Source organism: Leptopilina boulardi, unplaced genomic scaffold (assembly GCF_019393585.1).
Source record: "Leptopilina boulardi isolate dan_hultmark-lab unplaced genomic scaffold, ZJU_Lbou_2.1 LbouV2_249, whole genome shotgun sequence".
Lineage (NCBI taxonomy): Eukaryota > Metazoa > Arthropoda > Insecta > Hymenoptera > Figitidae > Leptopilina > Leptopilina boulardi.
The window spans coordinates 448,389-467,304 of NW_026137806.1; the positions used below are offsets into that span (position 1 = coordinate 448,389).

At 23.8% G+C, this 18,916-nt stretch overlaps 2 protein-coding genes across 17 annotated transcripts in view; one reads left to right on the forward strand and one right to left on the reverse strand.

The window, feature by feature from the left end:
- The window catches only part of LOC127280707 (potassium channel subfamily T member 2), a 143,095-nt gene that overhangs the window by 15,716 nt on the left and 108,463 nt on the right, over window positions 1-18,916 (reverse strand). For 13 of the 15 annotated variants that reach the window (XM_051303905.1, XM_051303912.1, XM_051303906.1 and 10 more), the window contains 9 exons: window positions 13,392-13,575; window positions 10,978-11,142; window positions 10,159-10,379; window positions 9,768-9,965; window positions 9,403-9,629; window positions 8,439-8,903; window positions 6,316-6,477; window positions 5,477-5,630; window positions 37-142 (listed from right to left, as the gene is read on the reverse strand). In XM_051303905.1, coding sequence (XP_051159862.1) covers window positions 37-142; window positions 5,477-5,630; window positions 6,316-6,477; window positions 8,439-8,903; window positions 9,403-9,629; window positions 9,768-9,965; window positions 10,159-10,379; window positions 10,978-11,142; window positions 13,392-13,575 — 1,882 coding nt within the window. The remainder of the gene's footprint in view (window positions 1-36; window positions 143-5,476; window positions 5,631-6,315; window positions 6,478-8,438; window positions 8,904-9,402; window positions 9,630-9,767; window positions 9,966-10,158; window positions 10,380-10,977; window positions 11,143-13,391; window positions 13,576-18,916) is intronic. The other 2 variants (XM_051303904.1, XM_051303908.1) reach the window with 2 other exon arrangements.
- Window positions 174-2,609, forward strand: LOC127280713 (uncharacterized). 2 transcript variants are annotated; one of them, XM_051303928.1, is made up of 5 exons: window positions 174-530; window positions 1,121-1,380; window positions 1,467-1,748; window positions 1,810-2,260; window positions 2,345-2,609. In XM_051303928.1, exons 1-5 carry the CDS (start codon window positions 470-472, stop codon window positions 2,602-2,604), a joined length of 1,314 nt encoding a protein of 437 aa, XP_051159885.1. In that variant the 5' UTR covers window positions 174-469; the 3' UTR covers window positions 2,605-2,609. The 2 variants fall into 2 exon arrangements, with proteins under 2 accessions (XP_051159885.1, XP_051159884.1); XM_051303927.1 differs by having other exon boundaries at window positions 176-530; window positions 1,810-2,609.

Genomic DNA, 18,916 nt, shown 5'->3' on the forward strand with positions numbered 1-18,916 from the left:
TTTTTTTTGTAAAAAAAAAAAAGTCGAGTGTCTTACTTGAGCCAGCTGAAGGCAACAAAGTGGCTTTTTTTCCTTGAGTAAATAACAAAGAGTTGGTGAGACTCCAATGAAAGGAGAGACAGGCGGAAATCCTTTGACGATTCTGTAACATTTTTTTTTTTAGAATTATAATTGAAAAAAAAAAAATGTGTCGAGTGGTGTTATTTCGGAGACGTCACCGATTTTATGAGGAATTTCTCGTAAAAACGTAATGAAGAAGCGATAAGAGAATAACAACAACAAACGAAGTCATTTCCAATTATCATTTTTTTTTTTTTTTTTTTTTTTTTTTATCACTAATGTATAGTTGCCCCTAAACATAGGTCTTAAAACCAAAGAAATGTTTATTATTGACATGCTGGTTCGCATATGAAGTAATGAGCATTCTTTTTTTTTTTATAAAAATTTATAAATTTTATTCAAGTGCGATATGTGCTTTCTGAAGGATTTTAAAATAAGTAATAATCGATTTTACAGGACACTTGTATCTTGTATGTATTAATTGTGATTAATAATAATTATTATAGTTTCATTGTTTTATCATTAAAAAACAAATATTACATATTAGAAATTTCGATATATTAGAAATTAATTATTTTCAAATTTATTTCGTGAAATGATGCGTTTTATAAAGGATATATATGGAAAATGGAAATTTATATATATGAAAATTTTAGTACAAAGTTTTAAATAATTTTTAAAATTACTATTTATAACAAAAAAAATTTTCTTGAAATTTTTAATTAAATTTTATTTAATTAACTTTTATCGTTAAAGAAGTTTTTTTTAAATTAAAAAAATTAATCATTCTTTTAAGATAAAATCTAATTAATTTATAAATGCGAGTGCTTTAATGTAACTTATTTAAATATAAGGAAAAAAAAAAAAACTTTATTATCATGCATTTATATTAGAAAAAATAAAAATAAGACATAGTAAAAACTTAAATTATCATATATGTGTTATCAGCAATTTGACACACTAAACATGCACACAGTAATATATTATTAAGTAGAATTGATAAATTAATTACTATTATTGTAATTACTATTATTATTAATAAAAAAAAAAAAATTTCCAGTAAATTTGGGTGCAATTTGCATGGGATTGACAATTGGTTGGCCAAATCCATCAATTGATACTGATATATTTGAAAAAAATAAAAATTATGGATTTATCACTAGTGGAAATTTACAAACAATAATAAATGGTGGTGCAAGTATTGGTGCATTTTTACCAATTTTAATAGCTGATAATTATGGAAGACGTTTATCATTTTTTTGTTCTGCATTTGCTTGTTCAATATTTTGGATAAGTCTTGCATTAGCAGTGAATAAAATGGTAAAGAAAAAAAATAATTGTTTGAAATTTTTTTTTTTCATTTAAATTATTATAATTATAAATAAAAATGGTATAATTTTCTCTAGTTTCTTTTTTTTGCAGCCACATTTGCAGGCTTTGGTACTGGTATTTATGTGACAACTTCAGTTCTCTATGTAGGTGAAATATCATCACGTGAAAATAGAGGAATTGTCGGTGCTTTTAATTCATTTTTTGTTCATTTTGGAATACTTATTGTTGGACTTTTGGCACTTTATATAAAACTCACGACACTTGCACTTGTCATTGTTATAATTCCATTGACATTTATGTTTTCAATTTTCTTCTTAATGGAGGAATCGCCGTATTTTCTTTTTAAAATAGGAAAGGTGAGATTATTATTAGAGTTATATTAAATTTTTTAAAATTAATCAATTATTTTTTGATTAGGTATTGGATGCTAAAATTACGTTAAAAAATTTACGTGGTAGAAGAACAGTATTGGAAATTGAAAATGATTATAAATCAATGGAATGTTTTTTTAATTCTGAATATGTTAAGGAAAAAAAAACAACAAGTTTATTTAAAAATATTTTTTTTCCCAAAAATGCAAAAAAATCGTTGATTATAATTTTACCATTAATGTGCCTAAGTCAAATGATGGGAAGTTATGCAATGAATGAATATTTGGAAAAAATTCTCAAACATTATGTCGTACATTACGAATATGCAATCTTATCATTGATAAATGTTTTATCTGATTGTTTTTGTTTATTGGCAATTGAGAAAATTGGTCGTAAGATTCTACTGATTATTTCTATCGTTGGATCAGCAATTTGTTGTTTTTTATTGGCATTAAACAAATTGATACAGAAACAAGATTGTCAAAGTTTAATGAAAGGTGAAATGTTGATACCAATTTTACTTTTATTAGCATATTATGTTGTTTATTTTTTTGGACTCATTCCACTTGTACCAATTTTAGCTGGTGAAATATTTCCCAATCGTGTTAAAACAATGGCATGTGGAATTTGTATTTCATTTATTTATATAACGGCATTAAGTGTGCAAAATATTTTTGAATTATTAAAATATAAAACAAATTCTTGTTTAGCATTTAGTATATTTGCAATATTAGGCTCTCTTGGCCTACCGTTAATTGTTTCATTTTTACCAGAAACAAAGGGCAAGAGTTTGTATGAAATTCAAAGTGAATTGGATACAATAAATATTTCCTTTGCTTAGAAAAATTTGGGTATTTTTTTAGAAATAAAATTAAAAAATTTTAAATAATATTAATAAGAACAATAATAGAAATTTTATATTGGAAATTGATTTTTTTAAACTAAATAAAGTGTAGCAAAAAAAAAAATGAAGTGGAAGAAACATGATTTTTTTTTTTTTTGAATGAAAAATGTAAAGAAAAAAAAAAAAAAAAAAAAAAAATAGGGGGACTTACCCTTTAAAGCTGCAGGCAGTAAGTCGTTCGAGACGTGGCGCGCAGAGCAAGACGAAGTGCACAAAGGTGTTACAGGAAGGAAGAGACATCGAAAACATCCACGAGATTACAGGGTGACATTGTCAGGCAGGACATCATTGAATGCAACGACGTCACGTTGGTAGTACAGGCATCGAGAGACATTGTGAGGATATGCACATTGATCGTGAGCAAAATCTCATATATTATGGAAATGGGTTTCAGAGACATAACAGAGAGAGAGAGAGAGAGAAGGGATGCAAAACGATCACATGGGATATTTTATTTGACTGCAGGGAATTATAAGCGTCTCATCTATTTCACAAAATAATCATTAGAGCGCATAACATACCTCCAAAAGTGCAATTAAATAATATTTTTTTTTTTTAAATTGTACAAAATTCATTAAGGGATGATATTTTCCTTTTTTTTTTTTTAATTTACTTAAATTTAAAATAAAGAAACAAGTGTATATAAAATTTGACGAAAAATTGAATTTTTTAATTTTAGAAAACATTTCTTTTTTTTTTTTGAAGAAAGAAAAAGAACCCCTTAAATTTTTTTGCATATTAAAATATTCATCTTGTGTGGTAGGATATATTAGACATGCAAAGAAAATTTGTCCTTGTGGGTATAAGAAAAATGAAATGAAAACTTCAAGGCTGAATTCAGTTTTAAAACACAGGAAAAACAAAGTGTTATTTTAACACCAGCTTTTTTCTGTGTAAGCATAATATTGAATTAATTGAATTTGTAAAAATAATGATAATATATTAAATTTAGAAAATTGAAACGTTGTTTTTGTTTTTTTAAATATAAATATATAATATACCATTAAAAGCTTTATAGGTAAAAGAATTTTACTTCTCTCTGGAGGATGTATATATATATATATATATGTTACCGTCAAAGTATGAAATCAGGGATTCCATAAAATGCCTAGGCATTATATAGATTGCCTGGGCGATGCAGGTAATGTACATAGTAAAATGGTTTTCTATCCATTGCCTAGGCATTATATAAAATGCCCACTACATTTTCGGCAAAGTAAAGAATAGTTTATTTCAATTCAAAATAAGTTATTGTTATTATTACTATTATTATTATTTGTTACAACAAGGCATACTGGAATGACATTTTGATTGACACTGAACCTTATTTCTTACACATAAACATCTGTTGCTTTTACATTTTTTTTTACAAGAGCATTTAACAAATCCTTGTCCAGTTCCTAAGGATTGTTGGGTAGCGACCGTCCATTGATTTTTTAACTTCAGATAATGCAGAATAAAATCTATCCCTTGTCACTAAAACACTTTCTATTTCCGCGCTCATTTCTAATAAGAATTTTTGTCTGTTCACTTCAGAATATACAAAGGAACTGACCAAATTCAAAAATTTTGATTTTCTGTTTAACATTTAATAAAGCTAATTGTTAGAGCTCCTATAACTATTACTTAATGTGGATATAAGATAAATATTATTAGAAGCAAATAATCGAAAACTGTTAAATTAAATAGCAATTAGATAAAACTTTATTCACTATTTTCAAAATGAAATACAATTCCGTCTAAATAAAGGCTCAAATAAAAAAATATATATACATAAATATCATATCACAAGAATATAGAAAGATTATATACTTTACCGTATGCGCAATAGGTATTTTATAAAATACCTAGGAATTTTATAAATTACCTAGGCAATGTATGAAATAATGAGTTCATTTTATACATTGCCTAAAATGGTCAGGTATTTCATATAAAGCCTAGGTATTTTATAAAATGCCTGGATTTCATACTTTGCCGGTAACATATATATATATATATATGTATTTAGCTAAAGATATCAGGGTCAGACGTCTGCTGGATTTTAACGATTGTATCATAAACTTAGATGTTCTTGAGACTCAAGGAATTCTCTCTCTATATATAGACTTTTCTTTTAACGAGTTTTATACTAGTTTTTTTTTTTTTTTTTTTTTTTATTTGAAACGTTTATCTTGTTTTATTATTTTGGCTTTTATTTAACAATATAATGTACTCACGAGAGTATTTTAAAATCTATGTAATCTTTAAATACTCATAATTTGCAATAATTTTTAAATTTTATTTCTTATTGAAAAATATCAATTTTTTTTTTAGTTTTCCTTTAAAAAATAAAAAACTTTTTCAAATTTTCCAAGACCTCAAAAAGAATATCTACAATCAGTGCATATATACATATATATATATATAAAATACGAATCATGCAAGTGATATATTTTTTGCGTGCGAAAATATTGTTTAAAATTTTCTTTCTTTTTTTTATATATATATTTTCACTGCACACATCAATTCACGTCGATATTATGAAATTGACAATATAAGATAAAAATCTTAATTGCCTGTAAAATGGATTTACAACTTCAGTTTATCTACTTATCTATAACATTAGATAAAAAAAAATAATTTACGTAAAATATTTTGATAAAAAATAAACTGAACTAAAATTATTTATTTAAAATTAAAAAATATTTTAAAAAAACATTAAAATTATATATTTTAATTAATTTTTTGTAATTTGGAAAAAATAATTGTGTGAATATGTAAAAAAAAAAAAAAAAGGAGATGATGAGAAAAAAAATTGAAAATTACTTACGCTATCTTTTCACTAGGAGATCTCCAGGGAACATCGTCGTCTAATTCATCTTCCGATTCATCACCTTCGTGATCCAATGATTCTTGACCAGGTAAATTTAACGTCGAACTTGTTAACATATCGGGTACAGGTAAAATACTCGGTCTTCTACTACCTGAAAATATTTTATTTTTATCGATTTGTTAAAATTAAAAAAAAAAAAAAAAAAAAAAAAAATAGTAAGCAATTAGAAGCAATATTCCGATAAATAAATAATGAATTAATTATTATTTTTGCAGTTTTAAATATTTTTTTTTATCAAATATTAACATATATTAGTTTTTTATATTTATTATTAAATATTAATATTTGAATATTAAAATTTTTTATATGATTTATTTTTTCGAATTGAATTAAAATCATTGAAAAAAAAATTTTGTTTTCAATTAATTTGCTTTTTTTTTTTTTGTGGATTTTGTACGATTAATATATTTATTGTGTAACTTGGGTGTCGTTGAAGGATGAGCTGTTATCTGGTTAAAAAGTGATGATTGATGCTCTCAGCTTTAATATGTGATTTAACGTAATTTGATACTAATTTAATTTTCTGATATGAGATAGTATCTCTTTCATGAAATATATATCATTTTGAATATGAAAATTGAAATTTTAATTAAATTTTAGTACATATAATGTGTATTACATTATATCAATAATATATGGTCACTGTTATCATATATTTTTTTTTTTTAATATTTTTCTTGTGTTCTTTATTATAATAAATTATTCTTTTGAATTTTAATTTTTATAATTTAATAAAAATTTTATTTTTAAAAAAATTATATTTATTTCTAATATACCTCTTCTTTGTGTTAAAATTTCTGGACTAAGAAGATTTGGATTTGGATCCATGGATCTTGGAACGTCCAAATGATTTGTTGTAATTGGTGTTTGTGGCGAGGATCCTGCGTCCTTTAGACATTGTCTTGAGTCACCTATTGCTCCGGTATCGAGATATGTTGCTGAAATATTACAAATTATTTCAAATAAAAAAATTCTCGCAAAAATTGAGTTTTTAAAAAAAAATTGTCATTTTAATATTGAATGGAATTTTTAAAAAATTCAACAAACACTAAAATAGAATTAATTAATCTATGTTTAAAAAAAAAAAAAATTGTTAGAGAAATATGATTTTTTTTTTATTGTAATCACGGTGCTGAAAAATTGAGTTTTGATAGGAAGTTTAGATTATTGTTTCAAACATTCCGATTTTTGTCTCTTTTTTTTCAAGATTCTACGATTAAAAAATTTTTTTTCCAAAAAAAATTAGTAAATAAAATTTTTTTTATTTACAATAAATTTTTGTTTTTTAATATTTGTCAGGTTTATTAACCTTATACTATGAAATTATTTTGATTCTCGATAAAATATAATAATTATATAATTGAAAATAAAAAAAAATTATTTTTGAGTAATATTTTTGGTCCTTTATTTTATATTTAACTTGTGTGTATAGGTCATGGAAATGAATGTGAATTGTGAAATAAATGTTAGTGTGTATATATATATATATACGAATACATCGAACACGTAAAGCAGTAGCATATATAAAGATAAACCAACTGGGAAAGGGACACTGGGGGAAAACTACGGTTTAATGCGGTTGCCATTCAGGGATTCGTAATACCACAGCCTGATTTCTGCTTCACAGTTACCTTTGAACACACACTATTTATATATAATTTTATTTAACATATTAAAATATTCGATTTAGTTTCCTTTTTTTTTCAAGTAGAACAAATATTGTTCTCCATTTTACTCTCATGAGACTCAATTAAAAACCCCTATAAAGTAGTTTAGAAATTGTTATTAATTTAGAGAAAGACATTTTAATTTCTTTTCATATATATTAGACGTTTTATTTAAAAAATTTTTTATTTATTTTTTTAAATTTAATTTTTAGAATTTATTTTATACTAATTTTTTTCATATATTTTATATCATTTTAGGCGTAAATATTTTTAAAAAAAATTAAAAAAAGGAAAAATTGTGCTTCAAAAAACAATTAAAGCTCACAATTGTGCAATAAAAAATAGAATTTTTAATTCAATACCTTTTACTATTTTACCTATATAAAAATAAATTATTTCTCCTCTTATATTTTAGTTTTTATAAAAAAAAATAAAATGTAAGCATAGCTGAAAATATGACTAATATGGATTAATATTTTCCAAAAAGAAGACATCTAATGTAAAAAAATAATTTTTGAAAAAAGTATATATATATATATAATTTTTAATTAATAACAATTTTTGTAAATTAAAATTTTGTAATAAATTGAAAAATAAATTTTATATTAAATCTTTTGGATCATTATAGTTTTTTATTTCTTTTTTTCTTAACAATTTCAAAAAGCAAACAATAAAGCTAGTTCAAATGCAAGAATATCAGACTGAACATTTCTAAAGTGTATCATTATTAGTATATATATATATATATACAAATAGCCTCAAGCGATTTTTAATTAAAAACTATTTGAGAAAGAAAAAAAGAATTTAGTCTTCTGTAAAAATGTACCATTTTTGATTAACTTTTCCAATGTTTTAAAAAATTATTCCTTTGTTGCATAAGTTACATATATATAATTATTCTCAATAGGATTTGTCCATAAAAAGTTTTATATTTTTGTATAATATAAAATTTTTATATTATATATATATATATAATAATGTAAAAATTAAAATTGTTCTCAAATTCAGTCTACCCGTAAGTATTATAAAAAAAAATTCACAGAAAATTAAATGTCATTAAAATAAGCTACAAACGCTTATTATTTTAATTCAATTTTGCTTATTTTGATACCAAAATGAATTAAAATAATAAGCGTTGCAGCTTATTTTAATGCCTTTTAATTTTCTGTGTTGGAAATAATTAAAAAAAAAAAAAAATTAGAAGAAAAAAGCAAGGCGCATGCAACACTCACGGTGGACATCGGATGCGAGTAAGTTGTGATGTTGGAGTGTGGACGTGCTAAGGGGGACCTGCAATATAACAGGGGGCAAACTAGCCCTGGGAGTTATGAAATTATTATTATTGTTATTATTATTATTACAGGTCTCCTGCCTGTTTGTTGTTTCTTTAATATTATTTTCACATCGACGGTGCATTTCAACATCTTTACTCATCAAGGCTGTACCATTCCCTCCAGTTGTTGTTGTCGTTGACATTGTTGTTGTTGTTGTTGCAGCTGATGTTGATGTTGTTGGATTTGCATCTGTTGTTGATGCTGCATCCTGTTGTTTTGTTTCAACAGCAACGCCCGAAAATTCTGTACCAGTTGTTTGATTATTATTATTATTATTATTTGCCACTACAAATGCAGAATTCTCCTCTTTCGTTATACTCATGTAGTAACAGGTGTCTGTTTTTTTCATGATATGTCGTGGACCTATACAAAAAAAAAAAGAAAAAAACTATTCAATTTTTCTCTCTGAAAAAAATTTTCTTGCCTTTAAAAAATAATTGAAATTCTATTTTTAAAAAATTTCTAAAATAATTGGATACACAAAAAAAGATTGATTAAACATTTTTTTTTGCCTATATCATCTGATACGAAACCATAAAATGATAAAACATTTTCAAAATGAAAGTAGCTTTTCGTGTTTGACATTTTTCATGTGTCAATATATTTCGTTACTCCATTTTGAATTTTTTTTTCTTTTTTTTTTTTGAAACTAAGAATATTGTTAATAAAAAAGAGATTTTCTTTTTCCATAAAAATAATTTAAAAAAAAAAAATGTAAACCAATGAAAGAAGATTCTAAGAAAAATATATGGTTATATAAAAAGGTTAAAATAATTTTTGTGAATATTTCTTTGAATTTATAATGAAGATTGGATGAAAAAAAAAAAAAGAAAAAATCGTTTAATCCAAAAATCTCTCTTACCAGGATTGAGAAGAATTGTATCCTCGTAGAATTCAGGCAGCTCTGCCGGTCTAACTGCAACCAAGGCAACTCCATATTTTCTGTGACTGTGAAACGAGGCGTACGTAAACGACTTTCCTTCGTATTCACCGAAAAATCGTGAATCCCCTAGAATTATGTGATAAATCTCGTTGCCCGAGCATTTTCCGTAAAGCCTGTGCCACTCTTCTTGTGACTGTTGGCCTTCCCTGTTTGTGACCAATCAGAAAGCAAACGATTATATATAAAAAAAAACAAATCTTTTTTTTTTTAATTCCAATTTTACTATATATTTAGGTGAAAAAATTTTTTTTTTTGTCCAAAAATTGAAATTTTTTTCAACTCACTGTCCTCGTGATGTGTGAAGTAATAAAGTAACCAGAGTTGATGCTCCAGGACACGTGCAATTATTCGCCAAAAGGGCATATTTAAATTCGTCTTCACAAACGACGTGTTCGGCGAATTTCACATGGAGCTTATTCTCTGGACGGAAGATTTGAACGTATTGTGGTACATCGGGTGCAAAATCTTTCACGGCCCAGGACCTGTTTTTTTTTTTGCAAAAATTTGCATAAATCATTTTTTTTTTTTAAACAGATGTTAAAAAAGAAAATAATTTCGTTTTAATTCTATTTTTTCTTTTTATTTCGTTATAAGTTATAATTTTTTTAAAAAAATTTTGAAATAAAAAATAAAATAAAAAAATTTTTTTTTCATTTTTCTTTGCAATAAATTTACCTGAGGATGGTGTGTTCATCAGCGGCAGCTTTGTCCGCATAATTTCGCGCAGCAAGGATAAAACAGGCCTCAGCCTCATTCATCCTAGCTCTCGCGAGATCACCATCTTTCAGGCACGAGCCCTGAATGTAAATCACCCGTTGAGCCCAAATCGGCACTTGAAGAATCATTCTCATCGTCGTATCCAATTCCATTGGCGACAATAGAACCACGTAATAGTCCTTTTTTTTTTTTTTTATTTTTTGAAAGATAGAAATAAATTAAATTATCATTTTCATAATTTTTTCTACTCTCTAAATTTGAATTAGTAAAAATGTTTACTAATTTAAGTACTAGTTTTTTTTTGCTTTGGAATTAGTTAAATTTTACTAATTGTTAGTAAAAGTTACTAATAATTAGTAAAGTTTTACTAATTCAAAAGCAAAAAAAACTAGTTTAAATTAGTAAACATTTTTACTAATTTAGATTTAGAGAGTACATACAGTCCTCAAAAATTGTTAGAAAAATTATTAAAATAACTAAATTGTTTCCGATAATTAGCAAATAGTATTTAAAAATTAAAATCTTTGATAAAATCAATTGTTTTTTTTTAAATTGAATTCTATTTTTTACAATTTTAACGTTGATGCGAGAAATGATTATTTAAATTTAGTATAAAAATATTGAATGAGAGCAATATTCTCGTAAATAAATTGTTCATTTAAAATAGAAAATAGAATCATTAAAATAAATGTTGAAAATTTTCGTAATATACTCTAAAATAGAGTATTTTCATTTAATATACATATTTCTGGAAAATAGAGTGATTTTCTAATATACCTGAAGCAAAGGATGAGCGTAAAATTCATTAAGAAAATCCATAATGGTATCTGCTTGTAAGGTTGTGCTGCACACGACAACGTGCTTTTCATTTTGTGCTCTATGAGACGAATAGGAACCACCCAGCTTCTGTCTCTCCATCCACGTAAAGGCCAACTGCTCAAACTGCAATGAAATAACGATGAATTTCATGAGTCGTGAAATACCTCTCATTATGTATATATATATATATATATATATATATATTCCTTAATATTGTTTTCACTCTTGAATCCAGAAAAGTACACGCTTCATAATTTTAATGTCAAAGTGCAATTTTTTTTTTTTTTGAAATTCTCACACAGGATAATAGAGGAAAAATTAAAATTTGGTTTTTAGTTTTAAAAATTTATTTGAAAAATTTTATTTCCATATATATAGTAAATGTGAAGGGTTTGTAGATATATCATATTCATGATTTATCAGGTAACAATGCCACGGGCGAACCTTCCTAGTCATTTCAAGCGTCTGACAAGTGGTATGTGATTTGACAGCCAAATTGAACCGACAACCATCGAGCCTAATATTATCTGTCAAAGTTGACAGTTCTCGAATTCTCGAACCCATCCAAGTGCACTTGTCAGATATAAGGGTCAAAATCAACATCAATCCTATCATAATCTTCATGTATAGTTAAAAAATTTACAGTTTTTAAAATTTTCTTCATTTAATTAAATTAAAATTATTTTTAATTTTTAAAATAGGTTTTTCTTTATTTAAAAATGATATTTGGAGAAAGAGTAGTTTTATGTGTAAATGCGAAATCGTTCACCTTTCATAAAAAAAAAAAAAAAAAAAAAAAAAACAAGAATGGAAGAGGACACTTTTGTAGCTTTACGAGAGACATCATAAAAAACCTATAAAACAACAATGGTGCTAACACCAGAGCTAGGAAAATGATGCATATACAGGAAAATAATCCACTGGGAAAATTTATTGCATCTTTAGAATTAGTAACGGTTCTGAAGCATCGATACGAAGAAGAAAAAAAAAAAAATAAATCTCATTCACATAAAAAAAGGGACTTTTTTTTATTCATCCTTTTATTATTATATATACGATATAAATCGTTTTAAAAATAAGAATTATTTGGTTCAAACTTTCAAATAATTGATAAATATATATATTAATTATTTTTTTAGATTTATTTGTTTTTTATTTTATTAATAATTTTTTTTTTTATCACTGAGACAAACATATATTCCCAATCAAAAATTTACTAATGGCGCAGTACTGGCGCAGTACTGGCAAAGTACTGGCAGTACTGGTAAAAGTTGGTGTAACTTTGGGATGATAACATTTTACCAGTATTGGCTACCACATTTGGCACCAGTATTGGTAACCACTACTGGTTCAGTACTGGCCGAGTACTGGCAGTTTTGTAATTTATTCTATACACTGAAAAAAAAATTTATTTGATTCAAATACTTCAAATTATTTGAAAAATATTTAATTGGTTCAATAACTTTTTATTTGGATCGAAAAAAATATGTATTTGATTCAAATAACTTGAATTAATTGAATCGCATTTATTTGAACCAATTAAATCGTATTTGGTTCAATTAAATAATTAATTGAATTAAATAAATAAATTTATTTAATATAAATAATGAGTTACTTGAAACTATTCATTTATTTATTTAACTCAAATATTTAGTTTATTTGATACAAATAAAAAGTATTTGACACAATAAATTTATGTAATTGATTTAAATAAACTGAATTATTTAATACAAATAATTCATTATTTAATCCTAATATACTATTTCATTAAGACAAATAAAAAAATATTTCAATCCATTAAATATTTATTTGAAACGATAATAATGATTTACTTGAAACAATTAATTTATTTATTTCACTCAAATATTTTGTTTTATTGAAACAAATAAAAAGTATTTGATACAATAAATTTAATGGATTCAAGTAAACTAAATTATTTAATACTAATACACATGCAGTATTGAATGAAATAATTTTCATAATTGATTTAAATAATTATTTATTAGCTTTGAATATTCCATTTATATTTGATTTGAATATTTTGTATTTGATTCAAATAACTATTTATTTGATACGATAAAATAAAATACTTAGGTTTAGTAAATGTGTATTTGATTCAAATACATATTTATTGGATAATAGACAAGTAAATGATATGTATTTGGATCAAATACTTTTTATTTGATCCAAATAAATTTTTTTTTTCAGTGTACGAAAAGAAAGCTTTAACTGTAACAGAGATAAGTTTCACTCCAGGTAATACTTTTTTGGTATACTTAGGATTTAATTGAAATAAATTATATTTAAAAAAAAAAAAATTATATATGTTTTTTTTTTTAATCAGTGGCAGATTAAAATTTATCGTTACTCACTTGCGTTGGAAGAACTATAAGCGCTACGCAGATCATAATGACCATGTAGAGTTGAGAAGGCCAAATGTCAGGCACGAAATCTCCGTATCCGACCGTGGAAAACGTTACAACGACATAATATGTGCTTTGAAAGAGGTTTAGGTGTCTGTGTCCTGCCCTCTGAAAATGTTGTATTCCACAGACGCTGAAACAAAAAAAAAAAAAAATAAATAAATAAAAAAAATTTATTTTAGTATTAATTTTTTTTTTCGTTGATTTGGTAGAATTTTTCTATTTTTTTTTTACAATAATAAAAATGTAACTTAAATAAATGTTAATGTAATTGAAGAAAATGTGATTTTGTCATTAAAATAATTATTGGCTAAAATAATTTTTAAAAAATTATTATAATACTTTCTTCTCAAATTAGTGAATTCTAATTATTTTAATATATGAATAAATTTCATTTTGGTAAAAAAAAAAGTTGAGAAAAAGTATATATATTTCTAAAAAGGTCATATATGAATTTATGCACATGAAATTTTATGCTTAATCAACTTAGTAGTTTCTTGTTAAAGTCTATTATCCTAATTATGGTAAAAGCTTTAATGGACTGAAATATATTTTTAGGGACAATTATATAAGGTGAATTGTGAGTGCCTCTTTGAAAGTCAAGACTATATAATTAAAAATTTAGAGAATAAAATATAATTTATAATTTAAAAAAAATTCTGCGATTGCAATAATAATAAAAAAAAAAACCATTTTCTTCAAAAATGATAAAAATCAAAATGAAAAAATTCGATAAATTATAAATAAAACCTTTTAAATAAAAATTTCACTATTTACCTAAATTTAAATTCACCTAAAAATAATTGAGTAAAATAAAAAAAAAAAAAACAACAAATATATAAAATTATCATGAATGCAAAAAAAAGGGGGAAAAAAAAAATGATGAATAGAAAATTTTCATAAGCAACGTGTATTATATATATTTTGATTAATGGAGGATGGATTTTCGTCAGAAAAGAACACACAAACGTGCGGTCTATGGTAACACGGCAAGAATTTAAAAGTTACATCCATTATGCATGTGGCCCCATTTTATATCAACGCTATTTGTACACCATTCGTTTTTTTCACAAAAAAAAAAAAAAAAAAAAAAAATTATTTTCCTTCTTCCTTTTTCTGTTACACTAGGCATGCGTTTTTTTTTGTCTTTGCACATTTTCCGTGTATATTTACTTATTCTAAAAGTGAGAGGAAAGCGCCCAGTAGACTATAACAAGGCAGCATTAATTAAAACGACTAGTAAATGTTGGATTTGCATAGGTGGCCGGCCTGAGTGAAATTGTACGTGACAAAGTTTACGCTCGTGAGACAACGTTGACGTTGAGGGATTTAAAATTCTTATCAATTTTTATTCTCTCGAAATTTCAGAAAAAATATCCAATATATATTAGATTTTATATTTTTTTTTATGTCGTCTATTACACAAGAAATTCGATTTTTTTTTCAAATTGTTTTTATTTATTGTATCAATGACAAAATCTTTTATTATTATTATTATTATTATTAATATGATAATAATAATAATAATAATAATAATAATAAAATAACTATTTTTTTTATTATTATTATGTCATATTTTGTATTATTTGTATTTATTGTCTGATTAAAACCAGTTTTTTCTATAACTGTAAAATAAAAATTCTCTAATTTAAATTTTAACTTTAAAAATTATACATTTTCCTTATGTTTGATTAAATCGGAATTTTTTCACTTAAATAAAAATTACACTGCTTTTATAACGATCGATTAAATTAGGTTTTGTCTAATTGAAATTGGATTTAATTTTTATCTCCTGTCTGACTATAATAAGATTTTCTCTACTTACGATTGAAGTTTACTTATCTCATGTCTGACTAAACTGGGTTTTATCTACTTAAATATAATTTTCTCTTTTTCGAATATATAAATCATTTTAATCTAGTGAAAAAAAAAATTATATATAAAAATTATTTATAAATTAAATTATTAATAAACAATTGATTTTTTTTTTTTTTTGCCTAAATATTTATAGAGAAATCTAGTTTAGTCAAACACAAGATTAAGTAAAATTTAATCTTAACTATTGAAAAAACATGTAATTTATATTTTTATAAATAAATAAAAAAAGTAACTACATGTAAAAAAGGAAAATAAACAAAAAATTAATAAATATAAATATTGTAAATAAAAAAAAAAAAAAATAAAGGGACCAATTTTTTTAGAGAAACAAATTTTTTTTTTCTGTTCCATAAATAAATAATGAAGGGGAAAAAGTTGAAAGGTCAATTATCGATTATTACCAGGGGATAATTAATTCTATTCATATCTGTTAATTATAAATGACAAATATATATTTATCATTTGTTTCAAAAAAAAAAAATGGGTTTTCATTTATTTTTCTGTGGGCAAAAAAGAAAAAAAAAATAGTGGAAAATGTGCGAATGGGTTAAGGTGTAAAGGCGTTAATTCTGGATTTACGTGAGACTCTCAGGTCGTTATACTTTTCTATATGTTTGGTTGTATGTGTCTAGGATGTTTTTACGTCAGGACCTTCGTTAACAGCGTTGTTTTGCGGCATAAGCTTCATAAACGTGGGGTTGAGTTTTCCTTTCTTTGCACGAGATTACTTTTTACAGCGAAATTCTACCCCTTTCACTTCACAGCGCGACCATTGACCATTATATGCGTGACCATTTTTAACAATAAAGATGCTTATTGCTTTATTTTTCTTTTCCGGAAATACTCGGGGGGGTCAGATTTCTTTTTTTTTATTATACTCAAAAATTTATTTTTTTTTTTGCATTTTTCCATTGCAATTAATTTTTTTTTTTTTTAAACAATTTTTAGAATTTTATTCCTTTTTTTTAAAAATGAAAAAATTTTGCTCTAAATTTAGTAAAAAGTTGATTTATTTATATTAATCAATTTCTTTCAATAGTGCAAGTTATAATTAATTCAGAGCGTGTATAGATGTTCAATTATTAAGTTACGACTGTATAATAATTGCGTTTAAACTTCAACGAATGCGTAGTTATTTAATTGATTTCAAACAAACTATAGATGATCAATAATGACAGTTATTAGAATTAATAAACAATTCCTTTTTTTTCTACTTTATAAATATTAAATTTATATTTTTTTAAAAATAGAAGAAAAAATAGTTTTTTAAAAAATTTATTAATCAAATTATTTTTGAAATGCAAAATTTTTTACTACTTTTTCTTGAGAAAAAAAAAAAATGTTAACAAAAAAATTATATACTTTAAAATATAAGAGAACTGGTAACAGTATTAGAATTTCTCAAGAGAATATGTCGCGTTTAAAATAAAGTACAGACGGGAATACTTCAAACGTGTCTAACATTTTAAAATTTTACTTCCTAATTGGAAACGAGAGAAATAAGAAAAAGACCCCTATGGATGAATTAAAATTAAACTGACCTATTAATAAGTGAAAGAGAGAGAGAAATTTTTTTTTTTTATGAAAGAACATTGATTCAACTTTTATAAAAAAAAATTATTTCGTTATTATTTTAAATTTCATCAGTTTAAGAGCTTTTTTAGTTTAATAATGTTAAAAAAAAATTTTATCTCTCTAGTACGGAAGTTAAAATAGAAAATTCTTTAGCAAACCAAAAAAAAGATTATATAAGAGAATTTTTGTTAAATTCATGCGAGAGAATAATATATATATTTTATTTTTCTTTTTTGTTTCGTTCGTCTGTAAATTGTCGTTATTTAAATATTTATAAAATGTCTAGAGCGAAATTCGATTATTTTTTTCTCACTTTAATTTTATTTATTGAAATGTTTTTTTTTACTAGTTTTGTTTTTTATTTAATTTTTATTTTCTTTGAATAAATATACTTTCATTTATTTATCTGTAATATGAAAAATATAATTTTTTTTTAATAATTTAATTCAATTTTTCTTTTTTATCAAAAATGTTGAATAATATTTTTAATGATGTCACATAATAAATGTTTGAATTTTGTAAAAAAAATTTTGAAAATTGCATCAAAGGTTTAATATCAAATCTCGTCAAACATTTTTTGTAAAGTTTATATGCATCTCTGCTTGCATATATACATTATGCATTCTGCGTATTTAATTCGAAATGGAAAAATTTGATATTTAAATTTCATTCGAGTTTTAAAAGTAATTTTTTTTTCGACTCAATTGTAATATTTATAAAAATAAATAATTAAATAAAAATATAATATTTAAAATTGTTAAAATTTCAATAGTAAAAAGTTGTAAGTTATAGCAAGAAGAAAAACGATTTACGATTATCGTGAAAAATAATCGTAAAATATATATATATATATATATATAGTGGCACGATTACCTATAAATGAGATATTCAAGCTTATAACTTGTTAAATGAGTATATAAAAATACTTCAAATACGAATCGAGATGTCTATATATTTATATATCATTATTTATTATTTAAACACTGTTTTATCTCTTAAAAATGCTACGTTAGAAATAAATCAATAATAATTATGACAAAAAAAAAATAATTTTCTGAATTTAAAAATAAAAGAAATTATTTTTTATTCATTATTAGTATTATTACTATGTAAAATAATATAATATGCTAAAAATAAATAAATTGTATTATTAATAAAAATTGTTGAATGAAATGATGAATGTAAAAAATTTAAAAAAAAAAAACGAGAAAAATAAAAATTTTACAAAAAAAGAAAAAGATAAATATTATATAGAATAATTTAAAGAAGTGATAATAGAAATAAATAATGAGCTTTTAATTGAATCTTAATTTCACAGTATGTTATAGTTACAAGGACAAAGAGCGCGTTGTTAAAGTGATAGATAATAATTTATGATTTCAACCGATCAATAAACTCTAAACACAAACTGAAGTTTTTCTGTTTTATTTTTTTTATGAAAGAAAGTGAGAATTTTTTTTTTTTTTTATTTCTCAATTGCAAATGGGAGAAGAGAATTTTGAAATTTTTCATCTCGTATTTTGTGGGACTATTGTTTTCATAACACATAACAATAATAATAACAGTTATTATATTATTGTTATTATTGTAATGAAAAATGTAAAATTATTATTTACTTTATTTTTTGAAAAATAAAATTTTGAATTTATTTGTGAATTAGGGAAATTTTAATTGCTTTATAGATAACGTTGCTGATTGATTCGTTCATTTAATATTCTACAAAATAGTTCATTGCTGAACAATTACTGTTCAAATGAATTCCAGTAATTTACAAAACAAATGTAAATATTCATCATTAAATCAACACTCAACTGTCCAAGTACAATTGACTGATGTATAAATAATTAATTAACACTTTATTTATATATTAAATTTCGCATCAAAAAATTTATAATTTTTTTTTTATTCTGTATTATAATATAACAAAAGTAGAATTTTTTTTATTTTATTACATAAAACTTATATATTTTCTTTTAATGAGCTATCGAAAATCAATGATGAATGTAAACATGTATTTTTAT

Coding starts and splice junctions, on each gene's coding strand:
- LOC127280713 (XM_051303927.1), top strand. CDS start 470: ATGTGCTTTCTGAAGGATTTTAAAATAAGTAATAATCGATTTTACAGG. Junction 531..1,120: donor TTACAGGACACTTGTATCTT/GTATGTATTAAT, acceptor AAAAATTTCCAG/TAAATTTGGGTGCAATTTGC. Junction 1,749..1,809: donor TTCTTTTTAAAATAGGAAAG/GTGAGATTATTA, acceptor TTTTTTGATTAG/GTATTGGATGCTAAAATTAC.